The sequence below is a fragment of the Eumetopias jubatus genome, unplaced genomic scaffold (genome assembly GCF_037043125.1).
Source record: "Eumetopias jubatus isolate StellerSeaLion01/CBP00866 unplaced genomic scaffold, mEumJub1_p1.0 scaffold_1, whole genome shotgun sequence".
Classification (NCBI taxonomy): Eukaryota; Metazoa; Chordata; class Mammalia; order Carnivora; family Otariidae; genus Eumetopias; species Eumetopias jubatus.
This window is the reverse complement of record NW_028274807.1, coordinates 76,563,846-76,587,517: the sequence shown is the minus strand read 5'-3', so window position 1 is coordinate 76,587,517 and position 23,672 is coordinate 76,563,846. Positions and strand designations below refer to the sequence as shown.

Genomic DNA, 23,672 nt, shown 5'->3' with positions numbered 1-23,672 from the left:
CATCTCTGGTTTTTGGGCTAACTTCCTAAAATAGTTTAGGCTGCTCATAATAAATGACCTAGTGAAATGGTCAAAAATAAAGACCCACAAAAAAGAAATGGAGAAGGGAAGTGTAACAGGATTTGGAAGAAGGAATGTATTATAATGAAGGGTCCAGGAAAATGCAAAGCTTTTAAAAATATTTTTATTTTCCTAATGGTGGGCATCAGTGGTTCAAGTGATGCTTCCTTTAGCTCTTGCTTTGCATTTGACTGATTTGGGGGCATGAAAGAGATAGAGACCTCTTTAGGTTATAGAGGACAAACCTGCCTCTGGAGTCTGAACAACCTGGCATCTTAGGTACTTTGTTGTGAGCAGAGAGAAAAAGCACCTGGCAAAGCATCTCTTGGCCACCTTGCCCTGAGCTTTTCTGTACTTTGATATGGATTTACAAATGTTCCTAAGTATATCCAAAGTGCTGACTCTTGACGCAAGGCTTCCACACAGGGATGGAGTGGATTTGATGACAGTTGGGGGGACTGCCTTTGCTATGTCCCTTGCCCCTGCTGTACCTTGGTCCCCCACGTTTCTCTTACAACTTCACCCATGTCTTGGTTCTGTAACTTATTGCACACTACTGTCTAATTTCTGGGAAGTTGACACAGAATGAAAGAAAAAAACTCTTGGAGCCAGGAGACCTCTCAACTCATCATTTAGTAATATGGACTTGTGCACCTTTATTCTTAGGACCTTATGTTTACACATCTGTAAAATAGAATAATTTCCACCCATCCCTGCCTTGCCAGACCATGTTCTCCTCCATGGGCATGTGATGGTCACTCAGAAAATGGATGAAGGAGAACTTAGTAACCTGAAGTGTCTTACAGTTGGGAGGGCTTATCACATAAACACCTGTTTATACGACATGGACCTATAATTGTGAGTTCTCCAAAAGGTCTAAATAGAAAAATCCGTGCCCTCCTACTTTAAAATCATTAATTGTAAAATGCAGCTGAATTGTTAATGGTACATCAACTGTCATCCTTATTTACGCAAATGTGTACCCAGCATATTGTTTGAATTCCTCTAGCCGTGGCTCTTCAGAGACAAGGAATGGAGCCTTCTCTCTTTTGTGTAATTATGGAGAATGCAGAGCGGCAGCCTCAAAGGCCAAGTGTCGTCCCACAGTGGCACTCAAGTGCTAGAGCCCCCCTTTTATTATTCTTTCAGACACTTTATACCACCTTTGTCTGGAAGCTGGGTGCATTTGTAGAGCCGCAAAATTTTGTATTTTATATATCTATAATAAAACTCAGAAAACTTTTTTTCTCTGTCCTCTAATATAAATATGGCTGCAGGGAGGAGAGAGACAGGAACAAAATAATGCCTTTTGTTTGAGGATTATAAAAGGGGAGCGTTTCCCACCAGGGGTTAGAAACAGGCTCAAGCCCAATCTTCATTCTGTGGTCACAGTAATTACTCACTGCAAATGCCATATAGTCTATGAAGTTCTTCCTCACCTTCTCCTTTCCGGTTCTCTCCATAACCCTACAAGGTAGGTCGGATTATTATCCCCGTGTCCACTACCCTATGAGCTTCTCACAGATGGAATTGTTTCTTGCCAGTTTTTCTACCTCTATCATCCAACTCGAGTAAGTGTATATGTATTTAGTTTATATAGTTTTCTTGTGAGAAAATAATTGCAAGGGTGTTTCGTGGCCCACACAGGGACCCATGGTTTCTAATATATGCTAGAGGAAGTCTTACACTTCAATTTTCTGATGCTATATCCTGCTGTGATTGTAGTAGATATCACCAGTTCTATAATCAGAGAAAATTTGCGGAATGGCGGTCGAGTAGGGAATGTTTTATGTAATATAGTGCATAGTGTGACAAACCAATCCCAGTAAGTTTCCAAATAGAAGTTATGCTAATGGAATTGTTCTTTTTCCCTTGTCTCCCAGGAGACTTGTCAACAGAAGAGTTGTTTGGGCGCCAGGCTTCTCCTGTGTAGAGAGGCTGTTGGCAACCCCATGGGTTCTCTCATGGCCCATGAACTTCTAAGTTGAGAAAGCATGGTTCCATGTTGGGGCCTCTGCATGAGAGCAGGCTGTGCTGCCAAATGCCCTGTTTGATTGGCTTTGCACTAATTTTATGCATATCCCAAATGGCCCAGGAAGCTGCAAATGAAGGGCCTCAGCTACAGTTTGAAAATGGCATCTGCATGTCTTTCATAAGCCTGTGGGTCTTCACTGAGTTCTTTTCCCTCAATGATTTTCAAGCTTGTTTGACTTGAAGGGCAAGAGAGGGGAAAGGGATGGAGAAAAAATAATGTAGAGGCAAAAGGAAGATGCAATTATTTTCCCCCTCACAAAAGAGATTCTTTAGGAAGGTATTCAACTTTGTACTCTATACATTCAGGAAAAATATGATTTGATGATAGCCTTGTAGTCCTTCCCTAGTTAAAAAAAAGTTCTTGGAGAAAGTCAATTATCATATGGTTTCACTTACATTTGGAACATACGGAATAGCACGGAGGACATTAGGAGAAGGAAGGGAAAAATGAAGGGGGGGGAACCGGGGGGGAGACGAACCATGAGAGACCATGGACTCCGGGAATCAAACTGAGGGTTCTAGAGGGGAGGGGGGGCTGAGGGGATGGGTTAGCCTGGTGATGGGTATTAACGAGGGCACGTACTGCACGGAGCACTGGGTGTTACACAAACAACGAATCATGGAACACTACATCAAAAACTAATGATGTAATGTATGGTGACTAACATAACATAATAGAAAATTATTTAAAAAAGAAAAAGAAAAAAAAAGTTCTTGGATGGAAACACAAATAACTTCTTGTCATAGGTCCCGGAGGAATATTTTTACAAATGTATAGTTCAAAGCCATGTTTTAATCTGAGACCTGTTGGATATGACCAGTACCCCCCCTCCAGTGTCACATGCTCACTGTCATTCCCATGTTTGTGTTCCTAGGACCTCGATGCAGTCTCAGTCTACATACGGTAATAGCTCCCCACCTCTGAACAAAATGAACAGCATGAACAAGCTGCCTTCTGTGAGCCAACTTATCAACCCTCAGCAGCGCAATGCCCTCACCCCTACCACCATTCCTGATGGCATGGGAGCCAACAGTAAGAGCTTCTCCCTTTAACTTCACCTTAGGGGTCAAAGGGGCTAGTGTATGGGAAGACTCTGCTCTGGGATGGGGGAGAGGCTTGCTCCTAAGCTAAGGAGGGGCAGAGTGGGACAGAACAGATTACAGTTGAATGGCTTGAGTTTCTTGTGAACTTTTTGTTACTTTGGAAGTATATGGTTCATTACAAAGCACAGTGGGAGACATAGAGGGGGTTGTTCCTTCAGGAGGGAAAAAGATCTCTGTGATAACAACAGTCCACTTCCTGTCAACCTGATGACCCACCTCCCACCTCCTTTGAGAAAGCGAAAAGAAGATCTTTCCAACATGTAGCATGGTGTGGTAGACTTAAAAGTCCAGAGAAATAGATTATAGAGTCTGACCTCTATTGCAGTATTAGCTGTGCAACTGTGGACAAGTCACCTCTCTGCTCTGATGCTCAGTTTCTGTTCATAAAATTATCACTCTGCACATTTAACATCTTATGATTCTGTGTCCCTATGATCTTGGTCTTCTCAGCTTGTCTACTCCATCTTGTATACAGTCGTTAAGGAATTGACATAGAGAAGAGAGTCTCCCTTTTACTTATTCATGCACAGATTCCTCACATCAACTAAGTGTAACTGTAAGAGGCAACGTGAGAACAGGCCTCCAAATGGATGATGATTGCTATATAGCTTTGCTGTAAATAGAATTATCTTATCCACTAGAACTAAATCTAGCAGAGTGAATTCCCAAACTAGAGAAAACCAAAAGGAGGATAAAATGCAGAAGGATGTCTCATATCCTCAGGGATGCCGAACCCTAAACACTGCACATGTGTCCTATAATGCACATCAGAAAACAATGCCTCAATCTTGTCCTTTGAAATCCTTCATTATTCTGATCAAGCCTTTCAATGTGCATTTAAGTATTGCCTTGAAGAGACTAGGTGTTTTTTTGGTTTGTTTTTTAAAGAAGTTAAGGGAAGCTAGGATTGTGACTCTCTATGGTCTGATGGCGAACATTCAGATTTAAATGAGATAGAGTGCGTGCGATAATGGTTGCCTGGTCTGGCAACAAAGACTTTAGAGCCAAACTGCTCTCTCACTAGTGATCGATGCATCTTAAGGCTCAAATTCTTACCCCTTGACAGGTCTGCTGTTTTGACGATAAAAGGAAGAAGCACCATGTATATTTTTACTTTATTTTCTTTCTTGTGACATCTTAGAGTCCTTTTGTTCCTTCACGTTTGTGAAAGTTATAGTTTGCCTACATTTTCTCATTTATACTTCACAGTTTTTCTCTGATATCATCAACAAAGTCAGAGGGAAAACTGATGAGATATGATAAGCCCATGCTCCTTAGCTGGCCAGTTAGTGGCAGAGGCCTCTCCTTTTGGCATATTTGATTCACTTAAAAAAAAAAAAAAAAAAAATTGCATTAATCTTTTTTTTTAAAGATTTTATTTATTTATCTGACAGAGAGATTGACAGCAAGAGAGGGAACACAAGCAGGGGGGGAGGGGCAGAGGGAGAAGCAGGCTTCCCACAGAGCAGGGAGCCTGATGCAGTGCTGGATCCCAGGACGCTGGGATCATGACCTGAGCCGAAGGCAGGCGCCTAACGACTGAGCCGCCCAGGCGCCCCTGCGTTAATCTTTTTGTAGATATGTTCCTTTGCTCTTTTTTTCACCTGAAGACAAAATTTGCCTCATAAGTATTATCAGTATTAAGCTTTTCTTCTCTGTAGGTGAATGTTTCCAGTTTGTAGTTTAGTAAAAAAAAAAAACAATCAGGGTTGCTGGTGTCCCCGAATACAATCCAGAAATGGACCATAAGAAAGAGCTGGAATCTTTAATTTCATCCTTCCTTATTAGGCCTATGGTTCCCAAATATTGCAGTAAATACTCCTATCCCCAGACAAATATCCCAGAGGTCACTCTCTCATTCACAGGTCTCTGCACTTGTTCACTGCACATCAGTTTACTGAGCATGTGATTGGTGCCAGGTACTATGCGAGGTGGGGATCGAGACCTGTACAAGGTCTAACTGATCTCCATGCTTGAGGAATTAGCCTAATGAGAGAGACAGAAATATAACCTACAAAGGCAGATACAAAGAGGAATATGTTAACATCAGGGGTAATGAGCAGTTAGAGCATTAGAAGTAGGGAAGGAAGTGGGGGGAGATTGTCCAAAGAGAATGTACAAAGGCCGAAAAGTGTTTGGTGTTTGGTGACTAGTTTGGAGTTTGGTGACTGTTCTATTCTGTTGGATGAGATGTAGGGTCCTCGAAGGGGTGTAGTGAGAGAGAAGGCTGACTAGGAAAGCTGGTGAATTCGGCCCTTGGTAACATTAAACCACGCAAGATGGACCACTGGGAAGCTGGTACTGATGATGGCAGTAACCCTCTCTGTTCCTCCTGCTTCTGTTCAGTTCCTATGATGGGCACCCACATGCCAATGGCTGGAGACATGAATGGACTCAGCCCCACCCAGGCCCTCCCTCCCCCACTCTCCATGCCATCCACCTCCCACTGCACTCCCCCACCTCCGTACCCCACAGATTGCAGCCTTGTCAGGTGAGTCCACAGCATGTGCCCCTGGGGGCCTGTCCTAAGCAACTCTGGGTGGTGGAGGGTGGACACTCTCAGAGTTCATGACACAGTTGGGAGAAAAAAAAAAAGAAAGCAGCCCTTCCTCTGGTGGCAGTTCAGCACTGGTATCTCTGCTCTGTGGAGTGGTCAGCAGTGTTTCATCAAGGAAAAGCACTATGATCCGCATGGGAAAAAGTGAAAATGTGAGTTGATAGGCATATCCTTTTTCATGCCTGTTTCCCCCATCTTCACTTACCCCCTTCCTCCCTCACAGCTTCACATGGTCAGTTGGGGCCTTCAAATTGGTGCTCAGGGCTGGGGTTCCCAGAAGGGCAGTAAACTTGCTATCTCGCTCCCTTTCCCGTTCTCCAGGACTCATAGCTCTCAGCCACCATGGCCTCATTATGTCGGAGGGGGATGTGCATTAAAAAGTTTGAATGTGTGCAAAAACGACAGGGCCTTTCAAGAACCTGATGGCCACTGTTCCTTGGCCATCGACAAAGTACACAAACTCTAGGCAAGGGCGTTCAGATAGCCAGGAGAAAGAAAGGCCTGGAGCCTCAAAGACCTTCTCCCCTGAGGCAAGAGTGGGTGCCGCGTCTCACGCCTAGCACACATTGCCTGCCCCTGCTTCATGTGCAGAATGATCCTCTTGTTTGGCTGCTGGAATAATGTGTGTTGATCCCCCTGTGATTGATGCAGCAGCACCAAGCAGCGTCAGTCAGAGAGATGGCAAAGTGCATGGCTTGCGCCACCCAGCCTGTGGCTCGGTGATGGCGGCATCACCCGTCGGAGGCCAGCACCCAAAAGGAGGGGGGTCTGTATGCTGAGCAGGACATAAATCAAAAAGCATGAATGACTTCATAGTATAGTGGCCTCCAGTTTTTCTTAGCCACGTGAACCATTCTCATAAACCCCCAATACAAAGCAATTCAAGTAGAGATGCGCTTTTTTGAAGTGAAGAGGCAGGAGGCAAGAGCGCTGGGAACCTGACCACTGGACTCCTTCCTTTCACCCCCTGCAATGGCTCCTCAGGCACTTCTCTCTGTAGAACCCCTAGAATTCCAATCACCATTTGAAAATCGCTGCTCTGCAGGAATCCTCGGAGTTGAGTTTAATGTCTAGAGACCTAAAGTTCAAGTCACTACCCATCCCCAAACTCTAAATCCAAGGCCCGCGTAGATTGATTTCATCTGCCCCTAGTCTCTCTTGTAGGGCATCCCAGGGCAAAATGTTGGGTTTTCCTTTATCTCGCCAATGCAGTTGGGGTGAACTTTCTTTTTCTGTTTCCTCCTTCCTCTTCCCTCCTCCCTCTGCAGTTTCTTAGCGAGGTTGGGCTGTTCATCATGTCTGGACTATTTCACGACCCAGGGGCTGACCACCATCTATCAGATTGAGCATTACTCCATGGATGTAAGTAACTGTTAGACTTTTCTCTTGAGTTTTATTTCTTCCTTTCCTCCCTCTGGTGACATCCACCTGGTAGTTCAATTCCCCCTGGCTTTAACATTTGTTTTTAGCATGCCCTCAGTCCTCAATTTTGGTGGAAACCATTACCAGATTAGAAAGACTCCTAGGCCTCAGCCTGCCTACATACCTGAGAAGCATAGCAATCAGTCTTCCTCAGCTCGTCAGCTTGGCCAACACTTGTCTATTGCACACATATTCTACTCAGAGTGGGAAAGAGGAGCTCCATTTCCTGCCTCCACAAAATTTATAATCTCTGAAGAACTCCGAGAACTTTCTAGATGTTCTCCTTAGTCTGTATGAGACCCAGGGAAACTAGCAGGAAGCAGGTGATATTATTCTCATTTTAAAACATGGAGAGACAACAGTATAATCATTTGCATCATGAGATGATGACAGAACCAGGAATAGAGCCCTCAGGTGGAAGCTTCTGGTCTTTAACTCTATTAACTGGCTTCTTCTACCTTTCCTTAAAGTTGGACCTTAAGGAGGATTCAACTGTTCCTCTCAGTTTGAACCGTGTGTTCGTTCATTTTCAATTCTATCAGAATAGGGTCAAGCCATCCCTGACCATTGACAAAAATCACTGGTCATGGTTCAAGTCCTATCCATGCTTTTCAGTAATAATGAGAACTTGAGGTTATCACTTTGCCTTTCTGAGCCTCAGTTCATCAAATGGGGTTCAAAAGCACTCCCTTCTGGCTTTGATGTCCTCTGTCTTTTGGAGCAAGCTGGATAGAAGGGGACTTTTTCTTCCTTCCTACACCGCTTCTTGAACTGCTCACATGGGAGCTTGTATTGTTCTGGTTTATAGCAATCTGAGTTTCCTCCCAGGCTGCTCTTCATGCTGCTCTCTTTGGGGTTTACTATCCTCTTTTCCAGCTTCCAGAGGGCACTTTGGACTGGTGGAAGAAGATACTGTCTGCCTCTGCTGCTGCTTCTCTAGTTGGGATCTCTTCTTTCCCCTCCTTGAGCACCGATCCTAGAGATGCCCCTGCAGCATGAGAATCCCCAGCCCTGTGATGACAAGAATATGCCGTACCGCACCTCTGCCCACTTCTCCCCCACCCCATAAATCACCCTGACTCCTGCTCCCTGGTGGAATAAATTAAGTGAAAACTATAGATCAAGCTTTAGGAGTAAGTTTCGACAGGTTTCAAGTCACTTTACAACAATGCCCATCCATTGAGGAGAACAGAGTTGCCCTGTGCTTGACAGCCCTATGTGACAGAACAGGGAATGCGTCCCTTCCCTATATTTTTAAAATGATGCCTTCCACTTGCTCACTGTCCCCACTGGGGAGTGTGTCAGGATGCTCCCTCGGCTACTAGGATCTGCAGATGTCCTCCGCAAGTCCCTCTCTGCTGCCATTGGCTAGGTCTCATGCCAGTGTCTGGGTCACATCTTCCTCACCTGTCAGTTATAAGTTCAGATCTATCTAGAGAAACATACAGCTTGATGGAGGCCAGTTTACGGAGTTCTGGACTTACTGAGAATTTCAGAAGCATAAAGACTTACGCTTCCTTATCTAAATGTGGGTTGCCTTCTTTATAATGTATTCTTCTGCTAGAATAGGAAATCAGAGGACCCATACTGTGGGCATCCAAACAGGGAAATAACTGGGAGGCTATCTAATTTCTGCATCCTCGCCTCAGCTTCTTCCATCTCATTACTGGAAATAGAAACCTCTTTTCCAGCTTGTCTCTCAACACCTGTCTGAGTTGTTTGGCATCCCTTCCTGGAAAAAAGAATGTGGTTCAATTTGGGAGTTTTCATGAGTATCCCCTCTAAGGTGTCGGGATGGGTTAATAATAATTTAATACAGTAATAATGCAAATGGTGAAGCTTTAGATAGTGTGCTTTATAATTTGCAAAATACTTTCACATACATATTTATACCTGAGCCCATAATATGTGTTGACCTAAAAAAGGAATTCTGTCCCATTTTACCAAGGAAGAAACTGAGGCCAGTAGGAGAAAAGTGACTTGATGAAGATCTAGAGCCAGTCAGTGACAGAATAAAAACCTCTGTCGAGGTCTTCTTACTCCAAGCACAGTGTTCTCTCTACCCACCATGCTGCTCCATAGAAGATGTGAGCCATCACTGAAACAAGCTAATGAAGAGATAATGCAGATAAATGTGAGAGATGTCACTGCAGTTAGTTAAGATCGAGCACATTTGTAATGCCTTCCACTCCCATTCATAGAACATGGACACATAACCTGCATTTGGATATCCTGATTTATCCAAACACCAAGCAACCTTCTGGCCATTAGGGCAGTTTTAGGCTCAGAGGCTATCCGGGGTCCCCAATTCATTTACTTAGTTGTGTAACTTTAGACTTGTCAACCTCTCTAACCTTCAGCTTTTCGATCTATAAAACAGGTGTAATGTATCTACCACTAATCTGAGCACTAAATGAGATCATGAATGTAAAATAATTAGTTCAGTCCCTGGCATATAGAAAGTGTTCAATACCTGTTAGTAATCTTTTCTTCTCATCAACTCATTTGAGTGGTGGTTATGGTCCATTAATCTCTCTCTTCTAGTGACTAGAGCCAGGTAGATTTAAGAGTTGGAAGGTACTTTATCTTGTTTTTGTTGCAGGATCTTTGCCCTCTGGTCTAACTAATATCCCTATTTTACCAGCAAAGAAACTGAGACCAGGAGAGAATAAGTGAAGTGTTATCCACAAGCAGAAATGGCACCTCAAGGCCATACCTTTTGCTTAGTTACATAAAATGCCAAGGGTTATCCGAGAACTAACTGTATTTTCCAGTGTAGAGAGCAGTAAATTCAGGTCGGTTAAATCAGAACACTGGGAATGACAAAACGAGGGGAACAAAATGTCCGTTTGTCCCTTTGTTCTAATTCTCCCTGACTCTCCTTCCCTATTGCACAGGATTTGGCAAGTCTAAAAATCCCTGAGCAATTCCGACATGCCATCTGGAAGGGCATCCTGGACCACCGGCAGCTCCACGACTTCTCCTCCCCTCCTCACCTCCTGCGGACCCCGAGTGGTGCCTCTACAGTCAGCGTGGGCTCCAGCGAGACCCGGGGCGAGCGCGTTATTGATGCCGTGCGCTTCACCCTGCGCCAGACCATCTCCTTTCCACCCCGCGATGAGTGGAATGACTTCAACTTTGACATGGATGCTCGTCGCAACAAGCAACAGCGCATCAAAGAAGAGGGGGAGTGAGCACTACTGTGTGAACACCTCCCATCCTCTCCCCATCTGTCTGCCTCCCTACAAGGCACTAATGCTTGACCTTCAAAGTGTCCCCTTTAGCTCCTTTCTTTCCTCTTCTCAGTCTGGCTTCTTAAGGGAAGAAGAAGTAAGAGGCTGTCTTTGATCTAATGTCCAACCTGGCATCTGATTCCGATTCTGGCTTTAAGCCTTCAAATCTATTGCTTGCAGGACTGAAGTTATCATGGCTAGGTGGAAGTGAGCAAAAGAGCAGTGGTGTCTCCTTAAGCTGCAAAGATTTCTCATTGACTTTTATAAAGCATTTTCACCCTTATAGTCTAAGACTATATATATAAATATATAAATATACAGTATATATTTTTGGGTGGGGGCATGGAGTATTGTTTAAATGTAATTTAAAGGAAAGGAAACTGAGTTGCACTTATCAACTTATTTTTTTAATTTACTTGTTTGGATGGCTTATCCATACCCCTTCTTTCAAGGGGTATTATGTATGGTAATTGGTGTCTAGAGCTTGATGCCATATATGAGTGACAAAAATGTCCTTTCAGTTCTTTTGATGCTAAGCAATTGCCACATCAAACCTTGGGAGGGATCCTGTTGTATTTACCATTGCATACTGTATGGGTGAGACCGTATGCATATGCACGTGGTTTTCTATTTTAGTGAACTTTATGTTACTGACATTGCTACTAGTGATGGTGGTTCACTTTGGGATCATTTAGGGTAATTACAAGAAAAAGTCCATGTTCACACTATCACACCCTAGAAGAAAGGAAATATCCTCTCTTGCTTTTGGTTGGGAATGGGGAATGTGGGTCATGGCTAAAATTCTTTTTTTTTTTTAATTTTATTTATTTATTTGTCAGAGAGAGAGAGAGCACAAGCAGAGGGAGAAGCAGGCAGAGGGAGAGGGAGAAGCAGGCTCCCCGCTGAGCAGGGAGCCCGATGCAGGACTCGATCCCAGGACCCTGGGACCATGACCTGAGCTGAAGGCAGCCGCTTAACTGACTGAGCCACCCAGGCATCCCATGGCTAAAATTCTGAAGAGGTCCTTGGCAGCTAGTTCAAAAACATCGGGTATCATGTATCTGGGTATATCAACAACCCCCTTACATTTAATACCAGATGCCTTATCTCTTAGTATGTATTGGGAAAATACTTGCAACCAAGTTTCAATACTAGACTGACTAAGTCAATGACACATTTGTTACCCTTGTTAGAACTAAGGTAGATTTGATTGGGATGAATGCTGTCTCCCTAGTTCTTACACTGAAATTGTAGTGTCTATTCAGAATATCCAGGAAAAACAGGAGTCATATAGAAATACTGAATCTCCATTAAGCAGTAAGAGATCAGTGAGCCATGAATTGAAATTCTTAAAAGACCTTTTGACACATAGCTAATATTATTTGATACATGTTTCTTTTGAAAACCCTCCTATTATATAAAATTTTGCAAATAGAGCCTCGTTTATCTTTCTCTCTTTAAGGTTTAAAATAGGAGTGGTGATTTAGAAAATCTAAAATTATGAAATCAGTTTTCCTGTGGCATCAGTTATAGGAGTTTGACTTTATTGGAAAATGACTGTGAGAATCCAATTTCCCGTCCATCTCTCTTCTGGACTGTCACAGATATAAAAATGTCCCCACAGATCAGGGGATAAGCCTTCCAATGGAGGTGTTGCTTGAACCACATAAACAGAGAGTTATCTTCAGACTTTGGGAAAATGTGTAAATGACAATATTCCTGTAGATCTTTCAGAAAGATGCTTTTTTTTTCCCCAAACTCTAATACAAATATTTTGTACATACGCTAATGAGCTCTAAAATCCTTCTGTGCGTTCTGATAAAGGGCTATAATTGCACAGAAGCTTCCACTGTTGTTTTCAAGTGCAAAAGGGCTAACGTGGCTCAAAACGATAATGTATGAGTTTCACCTGAAAAGTGTATATATGTTTTGTGTGTGAAATTGCATACTTTGTGTTTCCATTTTTATTTTCTTCTTGGGATAGTGGGTTTTCCAGAACCACAGTTGAAGCTTTTTTTTTATTATTATTATTGTTTTTATATTTTCATGGAAACATCATTTAGTAAGACTACAATGCCAAACAAGAAAAACAAATGCCATAACTGTAAGATAGGGGGGAGGAAATGTTGTTTTTTATTATTATTTTTATTTTGTATGTTCAAGAGAGTGAGTCCTTGATTTCAAAGTTTTATTGTGCTTAAATGGTAAGGGGCACTGTTAATTTGTGGAGTACATATGCGACTTGGCTTTGAAAACTTACTGAGGGGAAGAATGAAAGCTGTGCATTGGCAATGCTCGGAGGGCAGATGGCTTCCCCGACTGTCCTGAGTGTTTGAACAAACCTAGGACCTCTTCTGAGCTATTTCAGCACTGTTCAGGTAGCACTAGGGACTCAGAAATTCCTGTACTGTATCTTACGTGTTTGGCACTAGCCAAGGCTAAGCACAGTGACTGGCCTCATGTCCTGGTAGCAACTTCTGCTCTTTGAGTGTATGAGTAGCTAGGATAAGGGGTGAACGAGTATTCAGAACTGACGAGTGGGAGTGGACTTAGTGGAGGTCCTGGGGTGGGGGTGGGGCTCAGCTCAATGCAGTCTGCTGACAAGTGGATAGATTTTTGTTTGAAAGGGATGAGAAACAGAAAGGGAGAACAGAACTTTCTTCATTAAATCCATTTGCCTTTTGTTTTCTTGATATTCTCCTACAGTACAGTATGTGGGATGTTGAATGTTAAAGGTTGTGTTTTTTTTATTATTTTTATAATTGTACAAAAGTTAAATGTCAAATGTTTTATATGCTTTATTAATGTTTTGAAAGTTTCTTTCTTATAGATGTGATACATTTTTTTTTTTAAGCTTCTGTTGCTTGTCTTTTGGTATTTTGTGTAATGGGCTTTTGGTGAGCCAGAGGCAAATCTTCAAGCCACTTATGTTTGCCAGGACATGCAATAAAATTAAAAAATAAATAAAAATGCATTGAGAAATTGTGCTGATGGGGTGTGTGTGTCTGTCTTCTGTCTGTCCATCTGTCCGCCCGTCCTTTGGCTTTATTTTTGTCATTGAGGAAGAGGAAGAGGCACTGAAAGAAACATTACAGAGGTTCAAATGTTGATGTTTCTCATCTCAGGCCAAATAATCATTATTTTCTTAGTTTAGCCAACCTATGAGGTAGGAAAGACCAGGAAGCTATCCTCGTTTGGTACACGAGATCCTCCCAGATGTAATACTTTATTTCATTGAAATCAGAATGAGTTTGCTTTGGAACAGGGACTAGACTACAGATATTCCTAATGTCTGTTTAGTGACTTTCATGTGGCAATGACCTCAGCAGTGTGGGGGAGGGATGCAGATTATCTTACTGTATGTGGAAACAGCACTGCAGATGGTGGGCTCTGGGCATGTTCCCCTTTAAACTCAGTGTTGTTACTATCACCCTTCAATTATATACATTGATTCAGCCAATAAAATACTATCAACATGGTTTAATGATTTTTACTAAAGAAATGAGAGTTTGTTTTTTTTATGGGCTTACATTAGATGGCATGAAAACAGCTCAGTACCTTAGATTTATAAATAACTTTACAGAATAGGATTATATATAATATAGAGTACTTAAAAATATCAACGTGTTTTCCTGTTTATAGGAATATAGAATCACATTATGAATATATATAGAATCACATTATGAATATATACATCCTTATAGGAAAAGCAGGTTCGACTTAAATTAGGGGTACCAAAAGTTTCAAAATTCTTATTCCTTAAAATCTAGGTGATAGATCCCCCAAAATGAAATGATGGATACAATGTTTCTAGGAAAAGCAAAATTAAAGGCAAAGAAAATGGTTAATTCTTGATACACTATTAAGGCACTTTGGACTCAATTGTAGTTTATTTTTCTGAGCAGTTACAGCCATTTCCATAGATTGCTACTTCATGGCTTTTGTTCTCTTGGAGGTCTTCTGAAGTGCAAAGAAAAAAATTTTTAAAAACATTTTAAGACTTTTTTAGTGTAGTTTTCTTTTCATAGCAAAATTGAGAGGCTAGTACAGAAATTTCCCATGTGGCCTCTGACTCCACAGGTGCACAGCTGCCCTCATTACCAGCATCCCCCACCAGAGTGCTACCTGTGTTGCAGTTGAACCTGCACTGACCCCCATTATCCCCCAAAGTCCATGGGATACATTGGGGTTCAGTCTTGTTGCTGAACATTCTATGGGTTTGGACAAATATACAGTGACATGTACCCACCATTATAGTATCATACAGAGTAGTTTCACTGCCCTGAAATTGCTCTGTACTCCGCCTATGCATCCTTCCCAACCCAAAACCCCTGGCAACCACTTTTACTGTCTGGCAATCCTATTACGATCTCCATGGTTTTGCCTGTTCCAGAATGTTGTATAGCTAGAATCACACAGCATGCATGCAGTCTTTCCAGATGTACTTCTTTCACTCAGTCATATGCACTTAAGCTTCCTCTATGCCTTTTAATGGCTTAATAGCTTATTTCTTTTTAGTGCGGATTAATACTCCATTGTCTGAATGTTCCAGGTCTTTGTCCTTCAACTTACTGAAGGACATCCTGGTTGCTTCCAAGTTTTGGCAGTTACAAATAAAGTCTCTATAAAGTCTCTACATCATCCATTTTTTTTCCCAATTACCTCAGACACACACCTACGTTCAGCATCTGTCCACTCGTGAAGCATATGGGGTAAATTTTTGTGCACAGGAATTGTTATACTGTTTCATGTCATTTTAGAAAAACAGGACGGTCAAGTTCTGGTTCCCAAAATTTACATGGCGAAATTCCACTTGCCGAATAATTAATTGTTGCACTGATTGTGCAAGTTTTTTTATGTCTATGCACTCGTGCATAGACATAAATTTTCAACTCTTTTGGGTAATTCCAAAGAATGGGATTGGTGGATTGCATGGTAAGAATATGTTTAGTTTTGTAAGAAACTGCCAAATTGTCTTTGAAAGTGGCTATCCTATTTTGCCTTCCCATCAGCAATAAATGAGAGTTCCTGTTGCTTCCTATCCTTGCCAGCCTTTGGTGGTGTTAGTGTTCTGGATTTTTACCATTCTAATAGGGACACAGTGGTATCTCATTGTTTTAATATGGATTTTGCTGGTGACATATGTGGAGCATCTTTTCACATGCTTATTTTTCATCAGTATATCTCTTTCAGGGAGATATCTGTTAAAGTCTTTGGCCCTTTTTTTTTTTTCAGTTTTATGTTCCCTTATTGTTGTTTTAACAATTCCAGAACTACTTTAAAAAAACAATAAAATGTATGTCTTGCAATTATCATAGGTTCTGTTAGACCCTTTATAAACCTAAAAAGCAGTATGAAAATGTAGTGATTTTGCCTTTTCATATCTTGAGACATTTTCTCTCTTTACCATTGTAGGAATTACTTTATTCATACTTCCCAATTCCAATGAGCCAAAAAACAAAAGACTAAAAGGTTTAAAAAGGGAAGAATGGTGGAATTGTCCAAAACTATGCTAATGTGGTAGCCACTCGCTGCATGTGACTGTGATCACTTGAAATGTGGCTATTTAAAATTGAAATGTGCTTAAAAAATAATCAAATCAAATTGAAATGTGTTCTAAGTGTAAGATACATATTAGATTTCAGAGACTTAGAATAAAAATAAAGAATATAAAATAGCTCAGTGATAATTTTTTTATGTTGATTCCATGTTAAAAGATACTATGGATTAAGTAAAATATACTATTAGAATTAATATTAGTTTCCTTTTATATTTTATGTGCCCACTAGAAAATGTAAAATTATACAAGTGACTTTCATTACAGTTCCACTGGCCAACTGGCCTAGAACGATGATGCAGTAAGAAATCTAGAAGGGAGGTGAGATGAATCTACTGTTGCACAATTATCTAGTTTTTTGTTTTTGTTTTTTTGTTTTGTTTTGTTTTGGTTTTTGCTGTGTTGCCCAAGAGCATCATCTTTTAAGGAGGTAGTCTTTGTAATCTTTATCTTTGTAGCCTGCTTTTAGTTTTTCATAAGAATTCCTATTTTTTTCATTTTCTCCCTCTAACAGCAAAGAGATTAAAATTGACAGAGGAAGAGGTTTCAAAATTGTTAAATCAGAAGATGACTATAACGACACAGTGCCACTTCGGACCCCAATGAAGATGGTGAAACAGATTGTCTACGTTCAATCTCAGACTAAGTTTTCATGGGATGATCTCCTAGATGAATTTTCTCAAACAAAAGGCTCAATGGTTGAGCAATATAGTTCTAGGGATACAAAGGATATAGTACTCATATAGTTAATTATTCAGCAAGGAGAACTTTGCCATGTAAAATTGGGGGACAAGAACTTAACCATCCTGTCTTTCTAAAATGACATGAAACAGTATTCTTTAATAATTCTTGTGCACCAAAATTTATCCCAGATGCTTCACAAGTGGACACTTGCTGAAGGTAGGTGTGTATCAGAGGTAATTGGAAAAAAAAATTGGATGATGTAGAAATACAACTCATCGGTCATTCTAGTTGGTGTTTATAAATGTAAAAATAAAAACATTTTGCAATTCTGGAGCAAAAACATGGTCATCCTCTCTTCCTCAAAATCATGAGCCATCAAATAAAAAAATTTTTTGAAAAAATTTTTTCAAGTATTGCATTTTGATGATGCAAATGCAAGATGAACAATCAGAAGTAATAATAAGCTAGAACATATCAGAGATGTAGTTGAAGTCAGTATTTACAAGATGGGTATGTTCCGGATGGCATGATAGTTCATGAGCAGTTAATTGCATTTGGGGGATATTTCCCCTTTTGTGTATATGTACCACTAAAATCATGAAAGCAAAGAACAAAATTTTAGGTTTACTACACTAAAATTCTTATTAAATTTTCTGATGATGTTTTTCACTCTGCCTTTATTCTTCTGTATTTCATTCACAAAAATCACTAAAATATTTTTTAAAAATTAGACTCAGATGATAATGGGCAATGACATTTTTTTTCCTGCTACAATGTTAGTTACTCAAATAACTTCCCTGATATTAATAGTTACAGAACACCAAAGACCTAATGTCAATTAACCATTCTTGAATTATCTAAAAATTGCATAGGACGTCTGAGTTCCAGGGACCATATTTCTGCTTTTGGGTGCATTGTCTGGATTATCTAAACCCAGGAATCCTAGTTGGTACAAAAGGCACTCCTGATAGCAAAATAAAAAGATGGAATAAAGGGTTGTACATGAGTGGTGGGTGCACAGTAGAACCTTCTGACCCAGGAAAGGCACCATTAATCTTGAGTTGGGCACCCACAGACTGGCATTCTCCCTTCAATGATTCTTTCTCTTTCATATCCTACGGTTCCCTTTTGAGATAAACTAGAACATAGGACACTTCCTGCCATAAGTCTAGTTTCCCAGCAGCCTCTTTGTACCCATAAAAGCCTTAGTGTCCATTATTATTTTTCTGAACTTGATTGACATTGTCTTTTCTCCCGGTGCTTCAGGCTCATGCCAAAAATGATTAGGCAGACATAGATTTCCGTGGAAATACAAAGAGACAGAGTAGAAAGAACATTGTACTGAAAGAAGTCTGGTGATTGGGGCCAGATGCTTAACCCTCTGTACCTCAGTTTCAGTATCTGTAATCGGAGGGGTGTGAACCCCTGACACGTAAGTATTTCAGTAATATCCTTTAAAAGAGAGCTGAAGGATGTCATAAAAACAACTCTGCTGAAGTAGATATGAAGTTACAGCTTTAAGACAAATTACAGCCTCAAAGTTCAAAAATACATATATGTATTTTAAGATAAGACTAGTTCATTAGTTTAAAGTAGAGTTTTTAGAGTCAATGTTGGGCGTACACTGGAAATGTATGAGATTTGTAATTCCGCACACTGATCCTGAATCCATGCGCCAAGTGGGTGACAAGTACTGACAGATTTCTCCTTTGCAATTTTGATCAGAATTCTAGGCCTAGGACCTTGGAGGTATAGTATTTTGTAATTTGGGTAAAAGTTACATGCGGAGGGCCAAGAGACAGGAAGAGATTTCTAGCAAAGAAAGCTTTGCATAGGGAACAGCAGAGAGTATATTACGAATTTTATGGCACTTTAACTCCTCTGATATTTGTTCCACAATATGGGGGGATGCCACAATTTTGTCTGTAAAAGAAATTATGATTTGCAATAATGGTTTTATATTTCTAAACTCTAGGTACTGCCTTTTATAAGTTGATCATTCTGTCCTACTGTTTTTCAGCTAGGTCCACATCAAGCTGTATCTCATTTTTCTTCAACTAACCAAGACCTTCCTGAAGAGAAAGCACTTGGAAGCACTCACAATACCCCGGGTTCAGAGAAGACTGGATTTTAAATGAGAGTGAAAAGAGAAAGAACACAAAGATCAACCCATTGTCAGACTCCAGGCTGTGAAACAAATAGGAATTCTGCTGTGTCATTTCACAGGGCCTCCTGCCAAATGCATTTTGGATATGTTCAGACATCTGTTCTCAAGGATTCTGGAATTAGAGTGGCATCAAGGTAGCAGCATGTCTGGTATATTAGAACGAATCCTGGTATTCTGTAAATATCCAATATTCTTTTAAAAGAATATTCTAGGAAATTCACTTTTGTGAAACTCACTCAGGCAGGAGAAGCCCTAGGAAATATATTTTTAATGTTTGGTGTTCAAAGTGATTCTCAGGCCACTGGGGAGTGTGTGTGTGTGTGTGTGTGTGTGTGTGTGTGTGTGTGTGTGTGTGTGTGTGTAGTGTAGTTTTTCTCTTACCACTTTTGGGACAGGAGCATTTCAATATCCCTTCCCCTTGCCTTTTGCTTTTACCCTGATTTACTCATAAGCAGCACAAACTCAGCAAAATGACATGAAAGTTGTCTTTGGAACATCCCCATTTCTTTGCCTGTCTCCCTTTCTTCTCTACCAAAGACATCCACATGGTATTTCATTCTCCACGCACCCTTGACGTTCCTAGGAGAGTGGTAATTCCCTCTACGGTGGCTAGGACTCCAGGTTTTTTTGCACCTTGCCAGGAGTCTCAAGCCATTCCTTGGAGGCAGTGGCCTGTCACCTCATTCTTATTGACCCCCACCCTCCGACCTGTGATCGCTTCAAGAATCCCAAGCAGGGCAGGAAGTCATATTTAAGTGTAGTCTCACCAGGGCTCGGCAGAAGGCATCATGCTGTCCCATGGCTGGCTGGTGTTCAATCAGGATTCAGTAATCAATGGGAGTTCTGTCTTCTCATATACTGCCTTTTTCTTTCCTCATATAATATCCTATTCATGAGAACGTTGCTTGGCTGCCTCTCCCCTCTGTCTTTCATCTCCTTAGCCTCATTACTTCTTGTCCTGGGGTACAATACCACAGTCTTTGCTCATCATCACAGCCTCTGTAACACTTTGACCTCCCTTGGGGAGGGTGGCAGGAGTGGTGAATGTCTGCCTCTCTCCCATGGTTGTAATGCATTCTTTCCTTTCCTGAGGAAAAGAGCTCCCCTGTCTCTTGGCTGAAAGACTATTTTCTTATGAACGCCATCCCAATTATTTCCATGGTGCTCTTGTGTAATAGCAGGTTCTCCTTGTGTTGAATGGGCCGTGTGCATTTGTGGCGAGGGAATCAAAGGTGGTAAACTTTGTTAAGGTCTGAGAATCAGACAAGACAGGCCAGACTCATCAAAGGTCTATACAGAGGTGGCTCATGGGCTTTGGTGCTTCCTGTCCAAAGGGTTGCTCAGCTTCCCTTGACGCTTTCTGGTCTGTTGCAAAGTGCTGAGGAAAACTCAGGGTTGAGAAAGACACAACACTGTGATCTTAGAGGTACAGACCAAAAGGAACTTGGAAATCATTTAATTACCTCGGTTTCTGGAGTAGGAAACTGAGGTCCAGGCAGGAAATAGGACTCTCCAGCATCTCACAGCAGGGCTGCACCCAACTAGCCAACAACAAGGAAGAACTGTTGGTCCCAACCTTCCTTCCCACTTTTAGTACAACACCAACCTCTGCTCAGAAGAGGTCTCTTCCATGCCACAGCAAAGCCCTTATTCTTTTTTTTTTTTTTTATTCTCTTTCTCAGTGGAACCTGGCATTGAGTACTTTTGGGTGCTGCCTATCAATGGATAGTTCTCTCCCTCTCTGTTTGCTTTACTGCTTTCTCACCGCCATGCTTTTGTTTAGCCACAAACAGTCCTGGCCTAAAGCACTCTCTTGCATTCACACTCCAGGAGTGTTGGAACCAACTGTGGCTTTTATGCTCATGAACACCTCCTGCCACCTCTGCCATTTGCTTTGATCTTGATTTTTTGGTTTTGGTTTTGAATGCAAAAAAGGATATTTGCCGTGGTGCCTGGATTAAGGATTAACATCTCTGCTTACACAAGTTTTTTAAGGAAAATAAATTATACAGCCTGCCTACCAAAAATTCCTTTTGAAAAACCTAGGTGCTCCTTTACCTGAGAAAGTCATTATTCTTACTTTAAGCCTCGCACCTCCTAGAGAAACTGAGCCAAGTGTCCTTCCCAGCTGGACAATCTCCTGAAGACAGAGAATGCCTGAGCCTAATGATGCTCTATCACCTCTCCCACACACTACAGGCAAATCGATGTCAGCATTGAAAAGTGTGTGTAGGAAATATGAATGAGAGCTTAGCTCTGCAGTCCGACCTTGTAGGTTCCCACCACCAGCTGGTGACCTTGGAAAAGCTACTTAACTTCTCTTGCCTAGTGGACCTCATGTGTAAAATGGGGGTGGAGTGGCACCTTGTCACTTTGTTGTGAGAACTAGATGTCAATACCTGCCAAGCAATTTTTTAAAGCTGAAAGCACAGTTAATACTCTCTAGATGTCAATTTTATTTATTTGTTTGTTTGCTTATTTACTTATTAATGAAAATACTTCTACATGTCTGTCAGAGATGAATCCTGGGAACTTACCTGATTAAGGCTCTTAGTCTGAGTTTCAAAGTTTTGCAGAAAGGCTTTCTCTGAGAAAGACCCTCTCACACTTTGGAAGGAAAATCTTAGGTTTTCTTTTCCACTCTGTGTTCAGAGGCATCAGGAATCCAAATCTGGGATGATGAGGAGATGTCAGGGATAGAACTGAGAGGAGCTGAACTATAGAATTCTAGAGTACAGAACTCAGGTTCTAGTTGTCCCTGTGCTGTGAGCGCATGTGAATCCCTGGGTAAGACAGGTAGGTCTTGGTCTTTTCTATCCCTAAGAGTGGAGGAGAGCTCTAAGTTTTCTTCTACCATGAATATTCTAGAAGCGAGTAGTTCTACATAAGGTAGCACACCATTTGAAGAAGACTATAGGACTGCATACTGACATTACATAGCTATAATTAAGAGGCCATAAGAATTAATACTGATTAGGGGAAAGTTGTGGTTGTTGCTAATGGGAATTGCTGGGGTAAAAGCAAAGATCTGTGGAACAGCTACAGGTATTTTCCACAACAATATCCCTCCAGAACATGCTTTTCCCAGCTGAGACACCCTTGTTTAGTCTCTCAGGAAGTATATATATATATTCATATATATATGTAGAAATTATATATATAATCATATGTGTATATATATATGTATGTGTACGCATGTATAACATATACACACACACACACACATATAAAATTAAGAAAAACAAAGCTCAAGAAAATCTGGTAAAAGGACCTTATGATTTTGATTGCATAAATAAGTTTTAAATCTTTCTGTTCTTCATATATACTGATTCAAAGTTTGCTAAGAAATTTCATAGAAATTGTCTCTTTTGACTTGTACAATCCTATGTAACAGGCAGAGCAAATATTATTGGCTATAGTTTATAGATAGGAAAGCTGAGCCTCTGAGAGGTCAGGTGCATGCCCAAGTTCCCAAAGCGAGGTAGGGGTAGAATGAGGGGTCCCACCAAGTCATTCATCTATTTCAGAGCTCTTTTCCATGGTACTACTATCTCTAAATTAGCAAGTAATTTTTCAGTGGGTCACTCCCCTTGGGTGGAACACAAACACATCCAGAAAGCAGAAGCCTGTGGTCTTGTACTAGGCAGTTCCAGAAACTGTCATCCCCAGATTATATCCAATGCACCCAGAAACTTTAGGGGAGGCAGAACCCTTCAACTGCTGGCCATAGCTAAAAAGATAAAGCCCATCCACAGTCTGCCATTGGCTTACTCTTCAAGTCTAATGGCACCCAACGAATTCTGACTACTCAGTATTCCCTGCTAGAATGTAATTTCACTAGGCAGGCTTCTGTCTGTCGTTCATCGATGAATCTCAATACAACAGTCACTCGACGACTGCAAAATGAACAGACAGTCCTTGAATTTCATGCTTCTGTGCATTGCTACTCTATTCTTTCCAACACAGTGCCTTGACCTTACTCTCACCCATATCCACATATATCTTTAAGATTACCCATCTTTCAAGATGAACTCAAACATCACCTCCACAGCCAAGTTTTCTTGATCATCCACCATAGTATGACTCTGCAGCACTAGCTTGTATTCCGGTTTCCATGACGTGGCATAGATGACCTCTGCTGCTCAATTTGATTTTTGGTAGCGGGTTGTCTCTCAACGCTAAAAAGCATTTTAATTGTTTTGATGTAGAATATAACACTTCTCTTATCCTCTGGGAGAAAAAAAAAGTGAAAAAGAAAACGAAATAAATAGAATACTTCCAATTACACCATCTGTCAAAAATGCCTTCTCAAACCCAGGCACTGCTTGAGGCAAGAATGATCATTCTTGCCTCAGAACAGTAAATGTTAATTTTTTAGGGCAGGGACCCATTCTCACTGGTCAGTGTGTACATCCTGAGGGGTCTGTGCCCATTCTGTATGGGTGGTTACATGGTTTGACTATCACCCCCACTTTTATGGGGGTCACCACAGTGTGCTTTTGTTGCTATTGTGTTTGGGTTTTGGTGGCCTTATAACTCTGAAAGTCTTTCCCACACAGTGGCCATTTACTCTTCAATTTTTTATCCCAACTTCTAAGTAAAGTGTTTAAAATATACTAAGTATTTAGTAAAGGTTTGAGGGATTTGTTTTCAGTTATAATAAATGGGAAAAACAGGTACTATGTTTTCCTTTCTCTAAATGGCTTCCAGTATAAGGAAGTAAAAAGGTGAAGAGATATGAAACCAGATGGCATATTCAAAGCTTTGCTTCATGCACCTATACATGCATCTTTTCTTGAAGGTTTTCTTCTCAATCACACTACATGAAGCATCAGCTATGGTTCAGCTCCTGTC

At 41.1% G+C, this 23,672-nt stretch overlaps 1 protein-coding gene across 4 annotated transcripts in view; it reads left to right on the top strand.

Moving 5' to 3' along the window:
• The window catches only part of TP63 (tumor protein p63), a 226,409-nt gene extending 215,898 nt beyond the window's left edge, over positions 1 to 10,511 (top strand). For 2 of the 4 annotated variants that reach the window (XM_028101038.2, XM_028101037.2), the window contains exons 11-14: positions 2,970 to 3,127; positions 5,545 to 5,689; positions 7,024 to 7,117; positions 10,075 to 10,511. In XM_028101038.2, coding sequence (XP_027956839.1) covers positions 2,970 to 3,127; positions 5,545 to 5,689; positions 7,024 to 7,117; positions 10,075 to 10,371 — 694 coding nt within the window. In that variant the 3' untranslated portion in view covers positions 10,372 to 10,511. Of the gene's footprint in view, positions 1 to 1,513; positions 1,535 to 2,969; positions 3,128 to 5,544; positions 5,690 to 7,023; positions 7,118 to 10,074 lie in introns of all 4 variants that reach the window. The other 2 variants (XM_088017426.1, XM_028101039.2) reach the window with 2 other exon arrangements.
• Positions 10,512 to 23,672: the final 13,161 nt, after the last annotated feature.